The sequence below is a fragment of the Chelmon rostratus genome, chromosome 18, assembly GCF_017976325.1.
Source record: "Chelmon rostratus isolate fCheRos1 chromosome 18, fCheRos1.pri, whole genome shotgun sequence".
Taxonomy (NCBI): domain Eukaryota; kingdom Metazoa; phylum Chordata; class Actinopteri; order Chaetodontiformes; family Chaetodontidae; genus Chelmon; species Chelmon rostratus.
In genome coordinates this window covers 10,748,146-10,769,610 of record NC_055675.1, presented here as the reverse complement: position 1 = coordinate 10,769,610, position 21,465 = coordinate 10,748,146, and the positions used below count along the sequence as shown (strand labels likewise).

The 21,465-nt window shown below is 41.2% G+C and overlaps 2 protein-coding genes across 2 annotated transcripts; one reads left to right on the top strand and one right to left on the bottom strand.

Moving 5' to 3' along the window:
- Window positions 1–3,590: 3,590 nt before the first annotated feature.
- Window positions 3,591–12,009, top strand: slc2a12 (solute carrier family 2 member 12). Its single transcript, XM_041958405.1, has 6 exons — window positions 3,591–3,673; window positions 4,857–4,984; window positions 7,426–8,721; window positions 9,267–9,389; window positions 9,932–10,064; window positions 10,165–12,009. The coding sequence occupies exons 2-6, from the start codon at window positions 4,891–4,893 to the stop codon at window positions 10,256–10,258; spliced, it is 1,740 nt and encodes a 579-aa protein (XP_041814339.1). The 5' UTR covers window positions 3,591–3,673; window positions 4,857–4,890; the 3' UTR covers window positions 10,259–12,009.
- tbpl1 (TBP-like 1) lies at window positions 11,531–17,400 on the bottom strand. The gene is made up of 8 exons (XM_041958406.1): window positions 17,308–17,400; window positions 16,497–16,577; window positions 15,997–16,240; window positions 15,792–15,874; window positions 15,226–15,289; window positions 14,265–14,368; window positions 13,546–13,640; window positions 11,531–13,118 (listed from the first exon to the last, which is right to left on the bottom strand). Exons 3-8 carry the CDS (start codon window positions 16,129–16,131, stop codon window positions 13,033–13,035), a joined length of 567 nt encoding a protein of 188 aa, XP_041814340.1. The 5' UTR covers window positions 16,132–16,240; window positions 16,497–16,577; window positions 17,308–17,400; the 3' UTR covers window positions 11,531–13,032.
- Window positions 17,401–21,465: the final 4,065 nt, after the last annotated feature.

Sequence of the window (21,465 nt, the reverse complement as noted above, 5' to 3'; positions counted from 1 at the left end):
TCTGCCCCCTGTAGCTGCAGAGCCCAGCTTGCCATCATTATACTGACATTTGCCTTTACGGTGGCTCGAGTCTGACACTCCAGCACTCCGACATTTTCTGGAAGAACCATTAGGCTTTAGAGCTGGCAGCGAATTCGTGATATTTCTGCTCCTGGTTCAGCGCTGTGGTGCTTTTAGAAACACAATCACTGTGTCCATCCTGAGTGCTGAAAGCAGCTGAAGAAAAAAAGGTAGTCAGGCTCAGGGAAATGTAGGGTTCACCTGTTTTTTTGTTGTAATATACTAACCCCTGCAGGATCTTTACAATCCACATCTTAACATGTAACCAACACAGGTTCTGCTTTTCTTATGAAGTACATGAAGCTTTATTCACACAACACTTTTCAAAAATTCAGAAACAATTCAAAAACAGAATGACACAATACAAGGATCTATATAAAAAACAAAAAAATACATCTAAATGATATGAATAAAGAGTGGTCGCAGTTAATTGGTAGCAAAATTGCAGGTAAATAAGTGCATATTGATAAAATATAGAAAATGTTTGTGGTAAATCAGGTTTTTTCTTGGAGTTCCACACGGTGGCACTGTTTTCCTTCCCTTCATCATAAAAGCCTGATATTGTGTGGCAAGGTCAGCATCACTGGCCTATCATTTAATCACAGCACTGCAAGTTGGACAATGCAGGTGTATTGCAGTGTTGTTTAAAGCTTGTCTTGTTCGTAATTCTCTGGTGTTACTTGCACTGAAATTTGACCTTGCAGGTGCTATAGCACATATGATTAAAATCTGTATGCAAAGCCACTTTACAGGGTTTGGGGGGTATTTTATTAATCAAATGTGCAGGTGTATAGTTGCAAGCTGGCCACGTGCCACAAAGGTGCAATTAAGTCATATCTCTATGAGGTTTCAGGAAATGCTTATTGATGAGATTCACTGATATGTTGATATGCCTGAATCATCCCAGCCCCCCCCCTTTTTTTGTATCTGTCATGATGACTGTGAGGCCACTGGTTGTGCTTACATCCTCAGCAGACTCATTATTTAGTCGGTTGGTGTTTTAACTTGTTATCTTATCAAATATATAACAGTCCCCTTTTAGTGCAACTGTGCAATAACGTTTATCACTTTCCCACTATATAGTTTCCTCCCACCTCAAACCAGTTACTATAGTTTACTTTAGGGTGTTTATGGTGGACAAAAATCACCCTCTAATCTCTCATACCTCGCACTATGACATGTGGATCTTTCCAATGCATTTTACGCGATACTCAGCGTGTGTGCAAGACATAAAAGAGACCGTATCTATGAATGGCCTTGCGCACCAACAGACTTGATAAGATCATCAAGAAGGCTGGCTCTGTTCTTGGACTCAGACTTGAGTCTTTTGAGACTGTGGTGGAGAGGAGGACGCTGAATAAACTGTTATCCAACATGGACAATGATCAGCACCCTCTCCATCACACAGTGGACAGACAGCAGAGCACCTTCTCCCACAGGCTGCTACAGCTCCGCTGTCTAAGGGACAGATACAGGAAATCTTTCCTGCCACATTCCATCATACTGTACAATAACAGCCAAAAAAAAAAAAAAAAAAATCTCTTTTGTACAATACTTTTATTACTACTGCTTGCTATTATATGTATAGTGTATAGTTTGTTCTTTTCCTATTTCACAAATTTTCACTTATTTCACTGTGTGTAATACTGCTGCTGCACTGCAATTTCCCAGCTTGGGATAAATAAAGTCTATCTATCTATCTATCTATCTATGTAATCGTACGCACAGTAGTATGAGTGTATACATCTGCATGTGCATATGGCCATAGATACATGTGTATATTTCAAGAAGGTTATTGTCAGCTGCTTTGTTGTGTAATACCCAGCTCAGTCACTGTCAAGTCACAGAGAATAATGAACCTGTCATATGATGAAATGATGATGAGGAGAGTTAAAACTCCTACTTCAAGCAGCAGACTGTGGCTAAACATATTTACTCACTGTACTTTACACACTCATTCAATATGTTCTGCTACTTTATACTAATGTGCATTTCAGGCGGAAATGATATACTTTTAACTCTGCATTTATCTTACAGCCATAGTAACTTTGCAGATAACAAAACATTAGATCAGTCTATAAAATCATGCACTGTTACAAATTAGACTACCCAGTAGTATATAAAGTATTTTGAATCAGCCTCAGCTCCAACAGCTACTTTTTGCAAATGTATGAATCAGCAGTCCAGTTTTATAATATATTGTGTATAACAGTATCATTCCATCAGGGTCATTCTGTGGCATAAAGAGTACTTAACATTTAATACTTCAAATATAATTTACATAAGTAATCATTTGTTGTAATGGAGCTGCAAGTTCTTATTTCACCACTTAAAATAAAAAAAACCCCTTAATTAATAATTTGTTTTTATTTGCCTGAATCAACATTATGCACGTTTGACTTTCACACTATCAGTAGGCGTGTCCGCTGATTGTGTTGCCACTGTTTTCCTGCTGTGTGAGCAAAAAATTGCTCTCTTTAATAAAATTCTGCGATTTCAGGTAGTTTGCGTGAGTGGGTTACCAACAAGCAGATGACTGTATTAGACTGAGAAAAAGAGGCATTACAAACACCAAGTTAAACAGTTTGTTTGACTATAAGGCGAGTGATTGTATTCTTGATCATGACATGAACTGTAATGATTCTTGATCATTACAGTTGTTAAAACTGCATTCCAGCGTGCTGTCTAAGCCCCAGGACTAAACCTAGATAAGAATTTTTTGACTTGACAAATGTTTAGATATAATCAGCATTTATAACATTATATAGCAATATAATAATAATAACGTGATTATTTGCTGACATAGTGAAGGCAAGTCTCCAACAACTGGGCCACCCATAATTATCTTTGCTACTGAGTCATTACATAACACACGCACGCGGGTACGCACGGACACGCACGCACGCACACACAGAGAGAGAATCAAATGTCAGTGGTTAAAAACAGGTCAAACTATTGATTCTATAGGTCAGGTCTGGTTGTCTAAATACCTTTCTGGGAAAGTAGGCCAAGCACTACCAGTCTGTCAGGCGCACAAGGCTACATTCTGTCATCCGTGAGGCGGCCGGGCAGGTGTGACAGCTCGGTCCTGCTGCAATCGTAGAAATAGGACATGGGAACAGAGGGAAGCAGCAGGTAGCCTCCCGCGTTTGTTTTCACATGCAGTATGAGAGAAAGAGCATTATTGATGCAGGTGTATTTTATTGCTGGTTACTTTATAGCGATGATCGCAGCAGAGAATAACTTCATCATAGCTTGTAACCGCAGCTGGAAATTATACAAACCAGCACAGAGGATGACAAAATTAATAACTTTTTTAACATACCGTGCCACAATGCAGAAATATTACCCACAGGAATAAGTTTCATTTTAAAGATAGGCGCTACTTGATTGACACGTTCGGGCCAATAGGATTTCACGCTGGGCTTTCCAGACCAAAGCCCGCGTTTCCTATTGGTGGTCCGAGCAGACGTGGGCGGGGCCGTACAACTTTCCAAAACAGGTTTGGTGCGTGCGCCGACACGAGAGGAGCTGGGCGAAACTCTGGAGCCGGAGGCGAATGTACCGACAAACACAAAATCTGAGCTAAGGACAGACAGAACCGGGCCGTCAGGTAGGGACGTGTCACCGCTTCGAGCCGTCGGGACTGCTTTAATACCTGCTTTATCAAACTTTCTCAATAGCCCGAACTTGAAGCCGCTGCGTTAAAGAAAGCTGCTAACTTTGCTTTTTGCTGTTAAGACTGCTGTTTTCCTCGGTCGTCCGCGGATTCAAGCTTCCTCCAAATGCAACGTTTTAGCTGAAGTTATGGACTGTCAGGGGACACGTCAACAAACACCATATGGCAAAGGGTGTAGACTCATTCTCAGTCTTTACATGTGTATTAAATACGGCAGCCATAAGATGCTATTGGTAGCGTAGGGACGTGCACTTAGTGTGACAACTGGGGGGTCTGTCAAAGCATTTCCACATCCCAAAAACGGGGAACAAAATAAAGTCACTTATCTGTGTGAGCTTCACCCGGCTGGTATTTATGACAGGGCTTTCATCTGGACGCCTGTTTGTATCCAGGGACACCAAAAGGCATCAAGTGGTCTAAGTTCACACACGCAGGACTGCAGAGAAGAGAAACACAGGGTGTCATGATCATTAAAATCTCACCCCTTTGTTTCCTTTCATCAGCCTCGGTTTGCACTGTGTTGAGGGGAAAGTGCAGAAAATCTGCCTCAGCTGCTGGATGCGGTGCTTGGATTTAGTTTAGTGTATAGTTTATAAAGCCATTATATGGGAATAATTAGGAATTGTAATGGTAAGGAGTTTATTCAGGGCATGCACGCTGCACAAGAATCAACTAAAACATCTTCTGTGGGTAGAGCTGAGCATCACATGGCAGTGCTTTTTCGGTTATTGATCAGAAAGTGTCCATGGCGCCAACAATCAAAGGTTGCCATGCACTGCGAGCTTGAATCACATGCCTGGTCACATTTGTAATCTTTTGTACTTGTTTTGATCAGATAGTTCTTGATTTGAACCAAAGTTTAGCAATGTTATTTTGTAAAGCAAAGATCTTGAATAGGTGCTTATGTATTTGAGAACTTTGCTTTTGTCTTATCTTAATGCCTAATTGGTATTGCCGATTTGATATTCATTGAGACATCTATGCGTATCCTTTACATGAGTAGCTGTATCCACATCAGGTGGGTCTGTGTGCAAAACCACAAGGATCTGCTAGCTGCTCTCGTGTTTATTTTGCAGAATGAATGATGTTCCTTTGTTTGAATGTGTTGTGGTCTCAGTTTTACCTCGGCCTGCTTTGGAAGGCGGTTGACGATGGAACCCAACAGTGAGACCAAGAAGATGACGTCTTACCTCCCTGCGAACCCCTCCCCTGAGGCCCAGAAACTGGCCTCACCCAGAGGCCCAGGTATGCACAGACCCCAGTCACATTTTTTTAACAGATGAAATAATCAGTTTTTTTATTTGAATACAGTTCTAAGCCATCTGTGTTTTATGTAAAGCTTACGTATTACTGAATTTAGATGTTTAATGAGGGTGCATTTGCTTAACTCAGGTACAAATTGACTCCTCCCTGCAGTTTAAATTCCCTGGATTCCACCGTTGAGCCTCCGTAAACACTTGATTCTATTATAGAACTTTATTATACTGAAAATGTATCTTTGTTCAATGCTAACCTGTTCCAAGAGGCAGTTTATTTGACGGAGATCTTTCGGAGAGACATTCCCTGCAAATCTTTACCTTACACTGATGTAAAAAATCCAGCTCAGGAGTTTGTTCGATAAAAATAACTCAATGCAACCTGCTTCTTGGATTTATGGAACAGATTTATGAATTGCCAAGATTTTGTGATAATTCACCTAAGATGCAGGTTATGCACGTTCATGCCTCCTCAAACACTGATTAACACTGATGATGAAGCCAAAAGTTGTTTATGACTCTTTGTGTCCTGGGTCACTCTGAACTTGGCAGCGCGACACACACCCATCTATAATTACGTGCCTGTGAATCTTAAACAACATTGAGTTCATTTAACCATCAGGCCAAACAGCATTTCACAAAAGCAAAATCTCCACCCACTGGAAATGCAGTTAATGGAATTGTGCGTTTTACTAATGCATGGACTGAAGTGATGTGTTTTGGACATTAGGATAGTGATCCTAATCATTTCCACTCAGTTCCTCCCATTATTAGATAATAATGTCACTTACTGTCACTTATGGAAAAGGATTGAGGGAGGGCGTGCAGTGCAACAGTCTTCATGGACCTTATAGGATCCTGCAGTTTGCAGCTGCATCTCTGTTTTTCTTGCATGTTGCGCCACAATAATTAAATTAGCACAAAGAACAAAGAACAAAAAGAAGGAAGTCTCACTAGCATGACTATTAGGATAACAGCAATGAAATTTGTTGGCATGTTAAGGCTGAAACATATAAAAAATGGATTCAGAAGAGTTAAACACCAACTGTCACGCAAGTACAGTCATTTATTCAAAGCTGTCAATGGCAATACTTCAGCAGCGTAGCAAACCAATTACAAGGATCAATACTGACGGACTTTATGACTTCCCATACGAATATCATAAACCTCTTTCAGTTCATTCGTTTGAAAAATATATATGAAAACAGTGTCAATGTCTACATGCTAAGCTCATCAGTTTTCCCTGTGCTCCCTTCCTATCTGTCTGGTTGTAATGATAATGCATGTTAGCTTACTGTGATACATTCAAGACAACGCATGTAGGCTTCAGCTCCTCTCACATGCACACATGCAGATTACACACACACACACAATAGCTTACACGATTGCTTCAGCATTCTTCTTGTGAACTTCTGACCTCTAATTCTGCACAGTCAGCACTGTTAAGGCAGCTTCATGACTGGGGGAAACCTACAGAGAGAAAAGCTGTGGTCCTGCCAGAAGCTATGGCACACAGTTCTTTAAAATATGTTGTTTTTTTTTCTCTCTTTATGTGTTACAGTGATCCAATGTTATCGGTACAATTTTCTGCACTATGACATGGGATGGGCCCAATACCATAAAGTATTTATATTTTGCATGTATAACCCTCCACTGCTTCAGAACTTGACTAGCTATTAACAAGAACAGAGAATTTGTTGGTTGACCAGAAGGAACAAATGGTTGTCTTGTGATAACCAGAGAGGTCACAGTGTGGGGTCAGCTACATAATAACCCCGCTGAGGCTACCCTTTAACAGCTCACTGCTCTTACTCAGAATTGAAATCATTAGCTGGTAGTTTTTAGGCCTGCCTGAAAGTCTGCCAATGAAGGGAGAATAACCCTATCCCTCAGCGTCACACTGTTTTGGATATTAAGACCAGCCGTTATAAACTATACAGGTTTCAAAAACCTTAAAAAATAAGCATGACAAATGTGTTAACATGGAAGGAAATACATTAACAAAGCTCACCAGGCTGTAATGTTAGAAAACATTACATTTAAAAGTACCTTTAATCACCTGAGACTAAAATGAAATCCCTCGACTTACATTAGACAAGGTAAAAAATAAAGTATTAGTCTGTTATGTGACAAGCAGAAATACAGTAGCTGTCCACCCTGAGCCCTGAACCGTATGATCTTTAACTAGCATCACCTGCACGATCAGCACTTTGTGAAATCATGTAACCAGCGGCTCAGTCAGTTGTGTAACCAATTTAATTTAATTTTAACTTTTTGGTTTAATATGTACCTTAAGTTGTGCTCCTTGAAACTGTAATCATAGCCTGTATTTTAACACAAAATTAGTGTTTGAGGATGGACGGTGGGACCAGGCCTTTTGCTGGGTAGCTGTTGTCTTACAGTCTGTTCTGTGTGTGTATCCCTCTCCAGGCTGCAGCTGGCTGGTGGTAGTAGCGGCCGTGGCGGCCTCTCTCAGCGGCCTGATGCTGGGCTATGAGATGGGCCTGACCTCGGGAGTCCTGCTGCAGCTGCGGGGCCTCCTCTCCCTCTCCTGCCGGCAACAGGAACTGCTGGTCAGCTCCCACCTGCTCGGCGCTCTCCTCATCTGCCTGGCCGGAGGTCCCATTCTGGACCGCTACGGCCGCCGCTGCTCTTTGCTCCTGAGCGCCGCCATGGTGGTCGGCGGGAGCGTCGTGCTCATCGCCATCACCTCGCTTATTGCACTCACGCTGGGCCGGGTGGTAGTCGGCATGGGAACGGCGCTGTCTGGGACAGGAGCATGTCTGTACATAGCGGAGATTTCACCGAGGGAAAGGAGGGGTCTGTTGGTGACGCTGTACGAGCTGATGTTGGTTGTGGGTGTAATGCTTGGATTCAGCTGTAGCTACGCCTTTGCCACTCTGCCCCACGGCTGGGCGTATACATTTGGACTAGTAATCCCCCCGGCACTGCTGCAGATCAGCGTCCTCCTGTTCCTCCCACCCAGCCCACGCTTCCTGGTTGCACAGGGCAAAGTGGAGCAGGCCAGGATAGTGCTGGTCAGAATGAGAGGTGGAGTTGGGGAGCATGTGGAAATGGAGCTCAGAGACATCCAGTCAGGACTGAAAGAGGAATCAGAGCATAGTTTCTGGGAGTTGTTCAGCGCCAAGGCTAACTTGCGTTCGCGGCTGCTAACAGGTGTGGCCTTAGTCTTCCTTCAGCAGGCGACTGGCCAGCCCAACATCCTCTCCTACGCCTCGCCACTTCTCCGCAGTGTAGGCTTCAACAGTGACGCCGCGGCAACCTTGGCCTCCACAGGGTTCGGAGTGGTCAAAGTCGTCGGCACCATCCCTGCCGTGCTGTTGGTCGACCGCGTGGGACCCAAGAGCTTTCTGTGCGTGGGCGCCGTCGCCATGGGAATGTCGCTCGTTGCACTCGGCGCATTGACGCTGCAAAGCCACACTCACCTCACCAGCCTGTGTAAAAGTCAGACGATACTAAACCACACACACACGCCGTGGGATTTAAACAGAACCACGATAGATGTTGACAACAGTGCCATTTTTTCTACTGGCCTCCCCAGCCAGTGGAACAGTAAGGAGGCACTGGTGACTAACAGAGAGGATGATGGGATTGGGGAGCCGGGAGGAGAAAAGACTTTTTTAGAAGTGTCTTCTTCGCTGAAGCTGGCATCATTGATCAGCTTGCTGGTGTATGTGGCGGCCTTCTCTATTAGCCTCGGGCCAAGTAAGCACCCATTCCTTCAGTTTTATTTAACCACTCCCTTTGCACACACATACGCACAAATAAAAAAAACACTAACTGGTGACCTACAAAGTATTCCCCCCTCAGGACAACCCCAGGCCATTTATCGTTAAAAGGCGGATTGCATAACTGCTTTTCAGCGGGCCCACATTCAGCTTTTGCCAGAGTATACCAGGCCATTTCTGCAGTATCAGCACTATAGAACAGCAGCCACGGCCCATACACACGAACAGGCCCTAGAATTTGGCTTGGTTATTTTGTAACACGGTGAAGTCCGAAGTACAACACTGGTTATCATGCAGTAACTAAGCTTAAGTAAAGTATAGTTGACAAGTTAAAGTTCCCCAGATAAAGCAGTGTGGACCCTGACTTAAAAGCTTCAAACCTGGGCCACAACTCCTAACACAAAACTGTCAAATAGCAAAGTTGTGCAAAACAATGATGCCTCATGTGATTTGTGTTTAGTCCTCACTAACCACGGCCCTTTATGTCCTTGTATATGTGCCTTTGTTTTCTCTTCTCTCCAGTGGTGTATGTGGTCCTCAGTGAGATCTTTCCAATGGGAGTCAGGGGCAGGGCTGTGTCTGTGGTGTCGGCTGTAAACTGGGCCACAAACCTGCTCATCTCCATGACCTTCCTCACATTTACAGGTGTGTCCGTGTGGGTCTGTTCTTGGCTACGATTTATTAATTATAGGTTCAACCTAATTGCAGTAGCGCTGTAAATTTATGGAAGCTGTTCTGCAAACAGTAATTGCAGGTAAACAAACATTTGAATCACGACACAGCTTGATGTGTGCACTTTTTTGTTGTTTTTACCTTTTCCTCAGGACAAAGAAAAATGAACATTCATAAAGTTTTTTACAGCAACCAGCAAACTCTTAATCTGTATAAAGCCAAATATTTCATGCTAAGCAGGTTTTACTTGTTCAGTTCCTCAAAAAAGGGTGTGTCTGCCTATAACTTATCAGACTGCGCACCTGTTGTGGAGACATGATATTATGAGATAATAACAGAAGGATGATGCCAAAAACAATTAATTACTCTTCAAATTTGGAGTCTTTTCTAGTCAGTATCATGACCTGACTTGCAGAGCCAATCATTCTTGTCTGTCAAATACAACCAACTGTATTAGACAGTTGGATGTATTTGATGTACAAATAAGATGTATTTCTTTGCTGCTGTTTCTCTAGAAAAGATTGGTGTTCCCAATGTGATGTTCCTCTACGCCGCCATGAGCTTTGTTCTCCTGGTGTTTGTCATCCTCTGTGTCCCTGAGACCAAAGGTCGCACGCTGGAGGAGATATCAAAAGAACTGGCTAAGAAGTGAGCTCCAGCTTCAACTCAACCTTAATGTAATCAATTCATCATGTGAACTAGTTTGTGAAATGAATCTTTATCTTCCTCTTTTTGTCTGCTTTACCAGGAAGCATTTTGAGGTGAGGATCTGTAGGCAGGTCCAGCCTCAGGAAAGCCTGATCAGCAGCAGCACGTCCACAGAGATCCCAGTAAATGTTTGACTCCTTGAACGGACCACAACTGTACACCTCACCTGATTGGGATTCAAGAGCGAGGACCCTGACGGATAATATGTTAGCGCTGTTCAGAGTTTGGGGTACAACTTGTACACCTCACCCACATGGGTGCATCCCTGCAGTTCCAGCTGCCTCCTATAATTATGTGTTTGTTGTTTAGTTCCTTTCAGCTACATGCTGTGTGTGGAGGAAGAAAACAGCAGGGATGGTGGAAATTACACCTACAGTACAGGAAAGAATTCAGTAAGGATTTGTGAATGTGCCAGATGAGGACAGCGCAGGGTTCACTCTCGCTTGCTAAAGGGCAGTAAAGAAATGTCAGCAGTGGGGATTAAATATGTGATTATGTGAAATATACATAATATTTAATTCCTTCTTTTACCTCTTCCCTATTTAAGAATACAGCTCAAATCATGCAGAAAGGGACATTTCCTCTTAACTCCAGTACAGCTGATGAAGAGTGCTAAAAACTGTAGTAGTAGTCTTTCAGTTTTTTCCATATGACCTGACATTGTGATGAACACATACAAAAGATTGGCTCTTGTGGGTAATCATGGGGAAATCAAAGATGTGCTAAAAAATTAGACACTAATCACTTTAAATGTCTTTGTATGTAAAGTTCTTTGGTTATTTGCTGGATTGCAAATGAAGTCCTAAAACATGACATTGTTCATATGCTGCTTCCTGTTGTATGTGATGTAATAACACTCCGTGGCTCAAAGCAGTCATGCCGGTTATGATACAGGACACACTGTAAACAGAAATGCATCTCCTCTTTTCTATTTTGGGGGAACAAGCAATCAAGAAAATGGTAATGGATCAACACACTTGGCTGCACTTTATGCTGCTGAATCCTCAAAAACGAGCAACTAAGAAAAAAATACTACACCGATCAGGTGGTAATATCATGTAGATTAAAAAAAACAACTAGTACTGTTGTAGTGTAAGATGTGTGATAAGTGATTCAAGAGTATTTTTTATTTTTTACTTGTGTCAGTGATGCCAAAATTATACTATATAAGTGGATTAATAAGATGAATGTTTTACTGCATGAATGAATGACTCGTGTGGATCTGTTCAGTTTAAATTGCATTTTTAAATCTGTGCTATGATAGGTATTCTTTGGTGTTTATGTAGAAACTGTATTTCAGAGTCTGTCACGCTGACGATCTTCACTCCACCTGTAATCGTGACATGCATACACATAAAGAAAGGAAATGATGTAAATGGGAGTGAAGCACAGTAGTCCTGTTGTGGCCTCTTTTATCATTAACCTTTATTTTTATACAAAATACAAAATTCTGAAAGTGTCTCAAATCTCCAGTTTCAGCTAGTCCATCCCACATACTTGAGACGTGTCAACGTTTTTGTGAACATCTTTTCCATCAGATGCCTTTATTATATACATACATATACGTTGCCTCTCACTAGGTTTGTTTTTATTTTTTTAGTTTAAGAGAACAGTATTCTACAAAGGGTTTGTTTTTCAGACGATTCAGGTACTGGCTGATGTTGGAAGCCTCTTCGAAAAACCATTCATGGTCTTATGCTGCTTCAAAAACTGACATGAAGTGTATCGTGAAACCTCTCAACGGGTGACAATGCTAAGCTAACCGCTATCAATTGTGGACAGTGTTTTAAAAACTTTTTATTCCTCTACCTGCTAAAAAGCTCATTTTGAATATCTTGCCTTGTCTCAGTACCACTAATCAGCATTTTTTTTAGTGTGAGAGTGAAAGAGGCGTCTATGGCTCAACAACACCTGAAAAATAAAACATACCTGAACCTTTCAAAAGTTGTCACTACATCCCAAAACATTTAGGCCATCAGTCTTGCTCTGAACTGTACACTGTCTGAACCAAAAAAAACTAAATATTAGGTTTAAGTTCTCCTTGTGTTGGATCTTATTATAAAATGGCAAGAAATGAAACCAAACAATGTGTGTGTGCATTCTGATCCAATGCCACAGTTGATGAAGGAGAACAAACTTATATTAAACTGACGACCAAACACAGTAAGGAAATGAGAGAATACAACAATTAAAATCAGAGATTAATGCATCTTAAGAGCGAATATGTGTATGTGTATCTGCATAAGGACATGCTCTTACTTTGTATACATGTGTAACAGTACAGACTCAGTCTATGGTCTGAATGCTGTTTTCCTCCTTTGAGCAAAACTACTGGTCATACAGTGGATGCCCTTGGATTAATGTTAACATGTACAAACGAGCCATGGACGGAGAATCTTCCAGAGAAAGTGTCAAACGGGGTTACTTGTGTATAGGATTAAAAGGTGAGGCTTCTCAGTGTTAACATACTGACTCCTCTCAGTGTTCACCACTGTCAAGCATTAAAATGGTTAGATTGTTGAAAACTGGTCTTTCTTTGTCCATGCAAAAACACCCAGAGCAAAATAAAGCAAATGACTTCCATCCTCTTCAGTGGCAGTCGGGTTTGGAGGAGCAGTTTCCACTTAAGTTTGAAAATCATGCTTGCACGTTTAGGCTGTGAAATCACAACGGCCACACAATCCACAACAACAAGGACATTTTGTGAGCGTGAAGTTTTGAGACTCCTACTACGGTTGTTGAGAATATTTTCAAATCCAGGTGACATCCGGTCATTGATCACGTTAGAAGTTTGTGGCCGTTGCCTCGTGACAATAAAATCAAGCAAATAAATCCAAGGATAAGGTGCTTCCTCACTTTTAACAAATTAATCAGACATGACTTCGCTTTCCCTTTGTTTCTTCTGTCTTTAACTTTTGCAGAGGGGTTTCTGACACTCGAACAGTAGTGGGTAGACCTGCTCAACAGCTGTGGCAACATTCTGCACGTTTGGTCCTGAACGGTGGGATGGGGCAAGTGGGGGTAGGGGGAGAGCATAAGAACAAGTTTTTAGGACAATAGAGAAAGAAATGGCAATAAACCCTGCATACAAAAAGAGAATCACAGACACCATCATGAGAGAGAGTGATTGAAACATAAATGAGAGAACTTATTCCTTGTTTAAGTTCAGCCTAATGCGTGACCTCACATATGAAGAGGGCATAAACAATTTTACTCTGGTAAAATTCCTTCAGGAATTGGGCTATTTACAAACCGCTTTTCTGGTTGTAACAGCCTATAAAAGTGTATTACAACGTGACCTCAATCCCTTAAGCCTGTGTGCGCTCTCGCTGTATGTAAAAGAGGGTGAAAGAGGTTAGTATTTGTGTGTGTGTGTGTGTGTGTGTGTGTGTGTGTGTGTGTGTGTAGACGTGTGAGGTACCTGTAACTGTGATGCTGCCAGTAGAGAACACCTGTATAGTAGCCTTGAGATGTTTGATCCTATACGTGGCAGCGGGATGGAGCTCTGGTTCATAACTGGCAAAAAGACACGAACACATGTTTACGTGCTGTACACTAAAGGCTTTCAGAACATTTATCTAAGAACAAATTCACCCTCAGCTTTGAGACTGTTTTACATGATGTAATATGCCAGCACTTCATATGTTGTCATATAAAGAAGTAAATCAGAGGCTGACTCCACCAACACCTTCTCTCTGCTTGCTTTAAACTGGTGCCAAATGCATAGTGAAGCACTGACCAGTGCTCCCACCACTAGAGGTCATCCTGTCCTTGCAAATATTCAACCACTAAAAGTAAAAGAGGTGCAACATTTTAAACAGCTATTTACTTCATAATACATGTAGTGAAGCATCTCAGGCCAAAATTATTGTCATTTATTTTAACAAAATAAATGACAATGACACGTAATCATAGCAGTAATCTGTATTTCTTCACAATTTACAACTAAAACAATTGGACCGAAATGAGCATAATAAAACATAACTGATCTGAGAGGTAAGGTCCTCTCCTCAGAAGGAAGCAAAATCAATAGTGATGTATTTCTAAATACTTCTTAACACAGACAGATCTGGGTGCTGATGATACTTGTGATGTTAATTAGTGTGCTGATAGTTGCTGTGGTGCACAGTACTATATTACCTGGCAATGGGACGGTTGTTCTTAGTGAAGTCTATGAGGCGGACTGCAAACGGCATGGAGCACACTGCCAGCACATTCACAACTCTGTAGGCTGAAAACCTCACCTGAACAGACAACACACATGCACAGACATGTATACTGAATGTATTTTTAGTGATGGAATGCTACATTAAAGGAGAACTTCTATCTTTCGATCTTGGTCTTGGCAAGTACAGGTTAGCCTCATTAGTACTTATCCCCGTTGTTGCAGGAATAGTGGATGCAAGTGCTTTTGCTGGATGAAGCTTTAACCCTCACAAAAACAAACCCGACACAGAAGCTATTTGCATTGGACATCTATAGTACATCAGGTTCTGTAAGTTGGCCTGGTAGCATGCTGCTGCTTTGTTTATGATTCACGAGATGTGACCTAGCTAAAGTAAACGTGAAATTTAAGGCATGTAGTCATGTACACAGTCTAATGAAGCACAAAGGGGTTTTTGTTGTTTATGAAGCTGCTTCAGGGCCTGTGCCTCCTTGGCACAAATTGACTCTTGTTATGCTAACCTTCAGGCATATTAGCCAAAACAGCAACAGTAAGTTGTTAATTGTAAAGCACTCACATGACATCTACTGACACACCACATACTTTCTTATAGGCCAATTAAGACTAAATGTATAGATTACTGTGATTGTGTATTTTAACATAGGTTTAAAATATAGTGAAATGTGCTTTTGTTGTATAAACTGATATTGTAATGCAATTACTCTTTCAGAATTCTCTCTAAAATTGTTTCTGAAATACTTAAAAATATAAACAGTATATGACAATTCCAGTCTGACTTTATATTTCCATGCACGCCAATACATTTGCTAGACAAATAAAATGCAACACCTCAACAAATATTATGAGAAACACTATACCTGCAAACCTGGTATCTGTTATTATATTGCTAACCGACAGCTTTGTGATCATTCTCACCTTGAAGCCAAGTTTCTGCAGACAGCGTGCTAACCTGCGAGCCCCCAGCTTTGCCTCATCCTCACTGAACAGAAGAGGAGAGCAGGAGTGAGCAGCAGCATAACATATATGTACTGCATATGGTTTAGCATGCAACAACGACAGAACACACAAGCTGCAATTAGCAACCCTAAGAGTAACTGTAGGTTCAAGGCACAAACAATCAAAAGTATCACTGTGTTGGTCTGTGAAGGCTGATTTGCCAAAAATGCTAATGACTTGCTCTAATGTCAGCATTGTATCCGTGACAGGTGAGACAAATGGTAATGCCTCTGCATTACTGGCAGTTGATGGGAGATCATGTGCTAACATTCAGCTGAAGCAAACATTACTGCACCAACAACAAAGAGGCAAGACAGCCAAGGCTATCAGCAGCCAACATTTCTCTCAGCAGAGAAAATTAATTGCCATTTGGCAACCAGTAACTCCATTTGTTATGTGCAGCTGTTTTTTTTTTTGTTTGTTTGTTTTTTTTTGACAAATCTTCCAGTCAGCTAATGGTTAGTGAAAGTGTTTCACGTGTCTACCTTGTTGCTCCAGTGCAGATGATTTTCCCTGAGGACCAGATGGAGGCTGTTATCTTGGGCTTACGAAGCTTCATCAGGACTTTCTTTATTCAAAACAAACATAATAAAATATCATAAACCCTTGGTGATGCAGTAAAGTTGTACATATGGATATGTGCATTAACAAGGGGAATCTCTTTAGTGTAACAGTCTTTGACTTCCTTACCCCTACTTCTGGCTTATAGATGACGTTGGTTCCCTCTAAGGCAATGGTGCGCAAGTTGAGGTGGCACCTGGTCCTGAAGGTCGCCACCACATTGGTGACAATGATATCAAGTGCCTCGTCATTGCTGGAATCCATGAGGAAGTGTGTGGTGGACCAAGAGAGACCACAGGGGCTTTCTCCTCACACATTTATCATCAACCCCACCATCACCACATTTCACAGACGAACAAGGAGACAAGATGAGCTGGATGGGGGAAAAAAGGGCAGAATTTATCACTATTTTGAGTGTTAGAAATTCTAAACGTTGGTTCATGATGACACTGTAATGTAATGCAATTACACCTTTTTCTCAATCAAGTGCCTTTGACTGTTTTCAGGAGTCACATTTGCACAACTTATGGCTTGCACAGACAGTACAATCAGCACAGAGAAAGTCCCAACGTATTAACGATGATCTTGCACATGAATAAAATCATAGGAAAGGGGGTTTCACTTGTCACCTTTGTTGCAGCACCAGTTCACCTGAATCTCCAGGTACGTGGTTCCCTACTATTCGAGATATAACCGAATCACGCAGGCATCTGCAAGGCATTAGAGGAGAAATTTAAACACAACACAAGGAAAATTCTGTTTTTTAACATTTACCTCTACGCTATTTTACTCATGTATTCACCAACGTCAGCCGACCGGCTAATGATACATCCTGATGCTAGCTATTCTCCGTGGCTACTAAATTACTAAGAAGGATAAATGAAAATGATATACTAGAAGCTAAACGCGACATAATGCATTTATCTGTTAATTATGTTAAAGTGCACGGTACAACTCGTCGTAGTGTTATCTAAAGTGTAGAGTTTTTTGGCGTTGCAGCTCATGCATCGCTCATCCCAGCGTTGTATTGCATAGTAACGCAACTGATAAGCTTGTTTAGGGAAATGATGCTAGCTAATCTTGCCAGCCCTTCAAGCCGGCTGTCAACTACCATTATTCGTCGAAAACTAACTCAGCAAAATTTCATTAACTAAGCTGATGTGAATAAAATTCCACTGACATTAACGACTAAAAGCAACAGACAAACGAAAGAGTACCTCACTACTACCAAGCTAATGTTATGAATAAAGCTACCCGTTAGCTAGCAACAAAGAAAAGTGCACAGGCAGTGGCTAATGAATGAAAAGTTGTTAGCTAAGCTAGCTATCAGGCTAGCTGTCTAACGTTACACTGAGGACGAGGTTCTACTGTTTCCAGGTGCGTTTGCATGTTAATGGAAAATGTGTAGGTCTGTAATGTTTGCTCTAATTCTTTAGCTACCTCTTCGGCTAGCTCAGTGCTGTAACCCTGCAACATAAACAATCCAGTCAACGGTACATTTGTAGACAGACCCCTTCCTCCGCAGACCATTAGCAGCAAGCAACTAATTTCCGGTCTCACCTTTCAAAATAAAACAAATTGACCTCGTATATAATTACAACTTCCGGTTACACCTTTCAAAATACAACGTACAAAACAAATGACAGTTTTCTAACAATTTGTTGCAAGACGGGGAGTTCAGCATTGAATGATTAAAGTACCTTATCACAGGTAAAAATCGTCTTGTGGCAAAATGGACATTGTTCCATGCAAAAGTAAAATTACAAACGATAAAAACAGTAAACTCAGAAGACATATAAGCAAAATGATCAAGTATCACAAAGATACAGAGCTTTGTGAGGAAATAAAGCTGCACAAGTCCAACAATTTTATGCATTCTTTGCTTTTAAGCAATTCAGCAGAGCTAAGCAAAGAAACTACTTCTGCTGAGAAATTTGGAATATTCACTCTTCTCTCTAATAATAGAGTTATACTGCATGCAAAAGAAAAATTATAAAATGTGATATGTCATTGTCAAAGAGATCAAGAAGGTGATTAATATTTCTGGCTGCAAACAGACGGACTTGAACAGCAGCATTGGTTTAAAGTTTGTATCTTGCGCCACCTTGTGGACAATGAGGGTTCTCCTGTTGGAAAATAAAAACATAATTTTGACATGCAGTAACATAATTAAAAAAAAAAAAAGTTTTCTACATATTGTCCAGCAGAAATAGATGACAATTTAATGTAAGGTAAACTTGCTATAAATTAATTTTGAGTCACTAAAATAACTATGTCATATATATACTATATTATATTAGAATTTGCAAGTCCAAGTAAGGGTTAAAATGCTCATTGAATTCAGCCAAATTCTGTGTCTGAAAATTTGTTTTTGTAATCATCTGCGTCTGCCAATATTACACTTAACAGGCTTATGTTAACACCATTTCCAGATAACAATGTGTAACCTTTATTTTTCAGTGTTTATGGTGTATTGACATTTAAACTATGTGGATTAGAATATTTCCAGGGAAAATGAGCACATCTGGTCAGTAAATGCTCCTTGGGGACTTCTGGACAGCCTACAAAAGAGGAGAAGGAGTAAAGTTTGGAGGCAGCCGGGAATGTTTGTGTTATCAATGAGAGAATTCACAGCCGCTGCTGTGGCTCATGAATGAATTTAGTGAATGGGCGCTGTGCTGAGGTTTCTGTGCGCCGTCACATCCTGCACTGATTATGACCTTTGAGGCAGTCTGAGCGTGACTTTATGAGATTTTGTGTTGGCGTGCACTTTTTCTTGAGCTCATTTGACTCAACTTTGTGCAAATCTGCACAAAACTGCAGGAAAGTTGACTGATAAGAATGTCGTGCAATTGTTGAAATAAAGCAGCTAAAGTAGATAAAGATGCTTAAACTAAACACTGATTTGAAAGAGTATTTGTTCATGCATGTTAATATGCGTGACTTATTGCTTGCTTGTGTCCTGTAACCCAGCTATTTAGCTCAGACCACTGGAAACACTTCTTCCGCCTGGCCCGCACCCAAACAAAACAGAAAAATAACTTCTTTATGATTCAGCCTTGTTGTTATTGGTCATCCTCCCTGGTTACCAAATTGTCTCTTTTCCCTCTCATTTAATCCTCCTGGTGAAATATAGCCTTGTGATTCACATCCATTCTGCACAAGAGCCTTGTTCAGATGTCCCAAGATGTTTACTATAAAGGTTTAGATTTAAAGCAGGTTAGGAAAGTCAGACCGCGAGCATTGATGGCGTACGTGTGTTTGTGCGTGCTGTGAGACGGCTGACGCAGGGCGCAGGAGTATGTTTACAGTGTGTCGGGGCTGCACATCACTGGGGCAGTCGCTTCCCAGGGGAACAATGCTCTCATTCTCATTAGGTCATAAGATGCAGCATGTAAACACACAGATGTGAGCACTTACGGCTTAATAGATGCAGATATGTCTAAGAATAAATAGACAGTCCATCACTATAACTGCTCTGTGTGTGTGTGTGTGTGTGTGTGTGTGTGTGTGTGTGTCTCAAACAGAGAGAGTGACTGAGGGAAAGTGAGAGATAAATCAATTTTTCATGCTTCTGGGAATTTTTGTGTTTGTGTGCTTGCACGTGTGTGTATATAGTGTATGTACATTAAATCTAATCTGAACTGTGGTTGATTGGCTAACTTCAGAGTTTTACATTTATACTTAGCAAACATGACGTAGAAATAATTAATAAAGTAAAATGTTTGCTATTGGGTGGAACAATATTATAAACCTAACAAGGGTGAATGGAGGCTGCATATCCATACATTCCCAGGCCCAGAGAGGTGTGCTTTCTTCAGACTGTCTGGATGATCTGGATGGTTTGGTATTCTTATGACACACAGCTGACAAGGTCACGCAACTTTCTACAAACTCCCAAAGAAAGAAAGAAGAACTTTAGGGAACATATGAAAACAACGGCGCTTTCTGTCTACAGTTTTCCAAAAACACAGAATGAGAGGATGCCATTTCTTTTAAAAACTCGAGTCGTCCGCCTCAGCAGATGCGTCCTTGCAGAGATCTTCTGCCGGGGTGACCTCACTGTTCCCTGTAAACTGGACGTGCCTGTCAGGACCCCAGTGTTCTGTTTATGTTGGGCGTACATCACAGGCCCATTTGAGAGTCTTTTGCGGTGGTGTTGTAAAGCGGAGCTCAATACTGGTTTGATGGGTTTGTGGGAGCTTTACCAGTTTGAGTTTTTTTCAGCAGGGATTGAAAAGGACGGGGAAATGAAGAAGTCTGGTGGGATCCAGTGACAAGATGAAGAATGACAAAAATAAAAAAAGCAGGCTCTAAATGATAGAAGGGGAAGGAGATAAGACAGAGACAGTACTGAGAAGGAGGAAGAACCAAGTGCTCTTTAGCCCGTGTGCTTGTCGCATTTTTGCACACGCCTTAAATGTGCATGGCTGCATCTCTGCATGGATGCACACGCACTGTATCTGCATGTACCGCATGTGTGTATTTATGAGTAATGCGTTTCTGCATGAGACAGAGATGGATAGTGTGTGAGTTTGCCTAGTGGAGGGAATCCAGTGCTCTCGCACTGGTGCTCTGGGGTCTCCCAGTGTAAACAGAGACGTGGGAACGACCAAGCCTGTTTATATCAGCTCCATTCTTACTGGAACCAGTCAGCCAGGCATCAGGGGCACGGCCAACACACCGCTCTCCTGTGCATATACAGAAATACATGTAAGCAGGTTTGTTTATACATGCATCATCCTAAAATCCTAGATTCTGCAGGTGATGTTGGTGTGGATTATGTTTAACAAGTTTTCTTAATACAAGAGAAAATTGCTAATTCATCAAAACAGCAATGTTTATTTATTAAATCTCTAATTCAGTTGACTCTTTTTTAAAGGATGGTATACTCTAAAATAACCAGTCAGGCTGGGAAGCACTTGCATCAAATAGCTACTTATCTAAGGATAAGTTGTTTTGTATGAAACGAGTGAGCCTGCAGACCCCACAGTCTCTGTCCAATCACTCAGCTAAAGGCTGAGGAGTCTAACATATATGTCAGAGCCAATTAAAAAAAAAAAAGGAGTTTCTACAAAGAAGTGAAATCTTCTCACCCTCACATCATCATCATCATCATCATCATCATAATAGCCGAGCTCAGACAGAGAGACAATCCCTCCCAACGCTCATCGTCCCAGATTTACTGGCCTAACATTAACACACCTGCACAAATGTTATGGAGTTCCCTGCTAAGCCATGTTTAGACTAGTTTTGGGAATGATGACACTGTCATGAGCATTATGTGGTGCAACTCCGGTCCGCAGAGAAAGCACCTGCTCTTTTCGGAAAAAGAGAATTGAAATAACGCTGAGGAAGCCGGGTCAGGGTGAAAATGAAGTCTCATACGGATACATTCATTTCTACATGGCAGAAGATCAGTTTATTAACTTGCTTTTGAAACATTCAAACAAAGAACAATACATGGATCTTTGGCCAACTTTGAAAAAAAAGCTAGTTTTAATAATTTTGGGGGGAAAATTTTATTTGGGGAAGATGGGATTTGCATCAATATTAATTTCATCCCTTTGTTTCAATACAATTGAATATAACATTGAA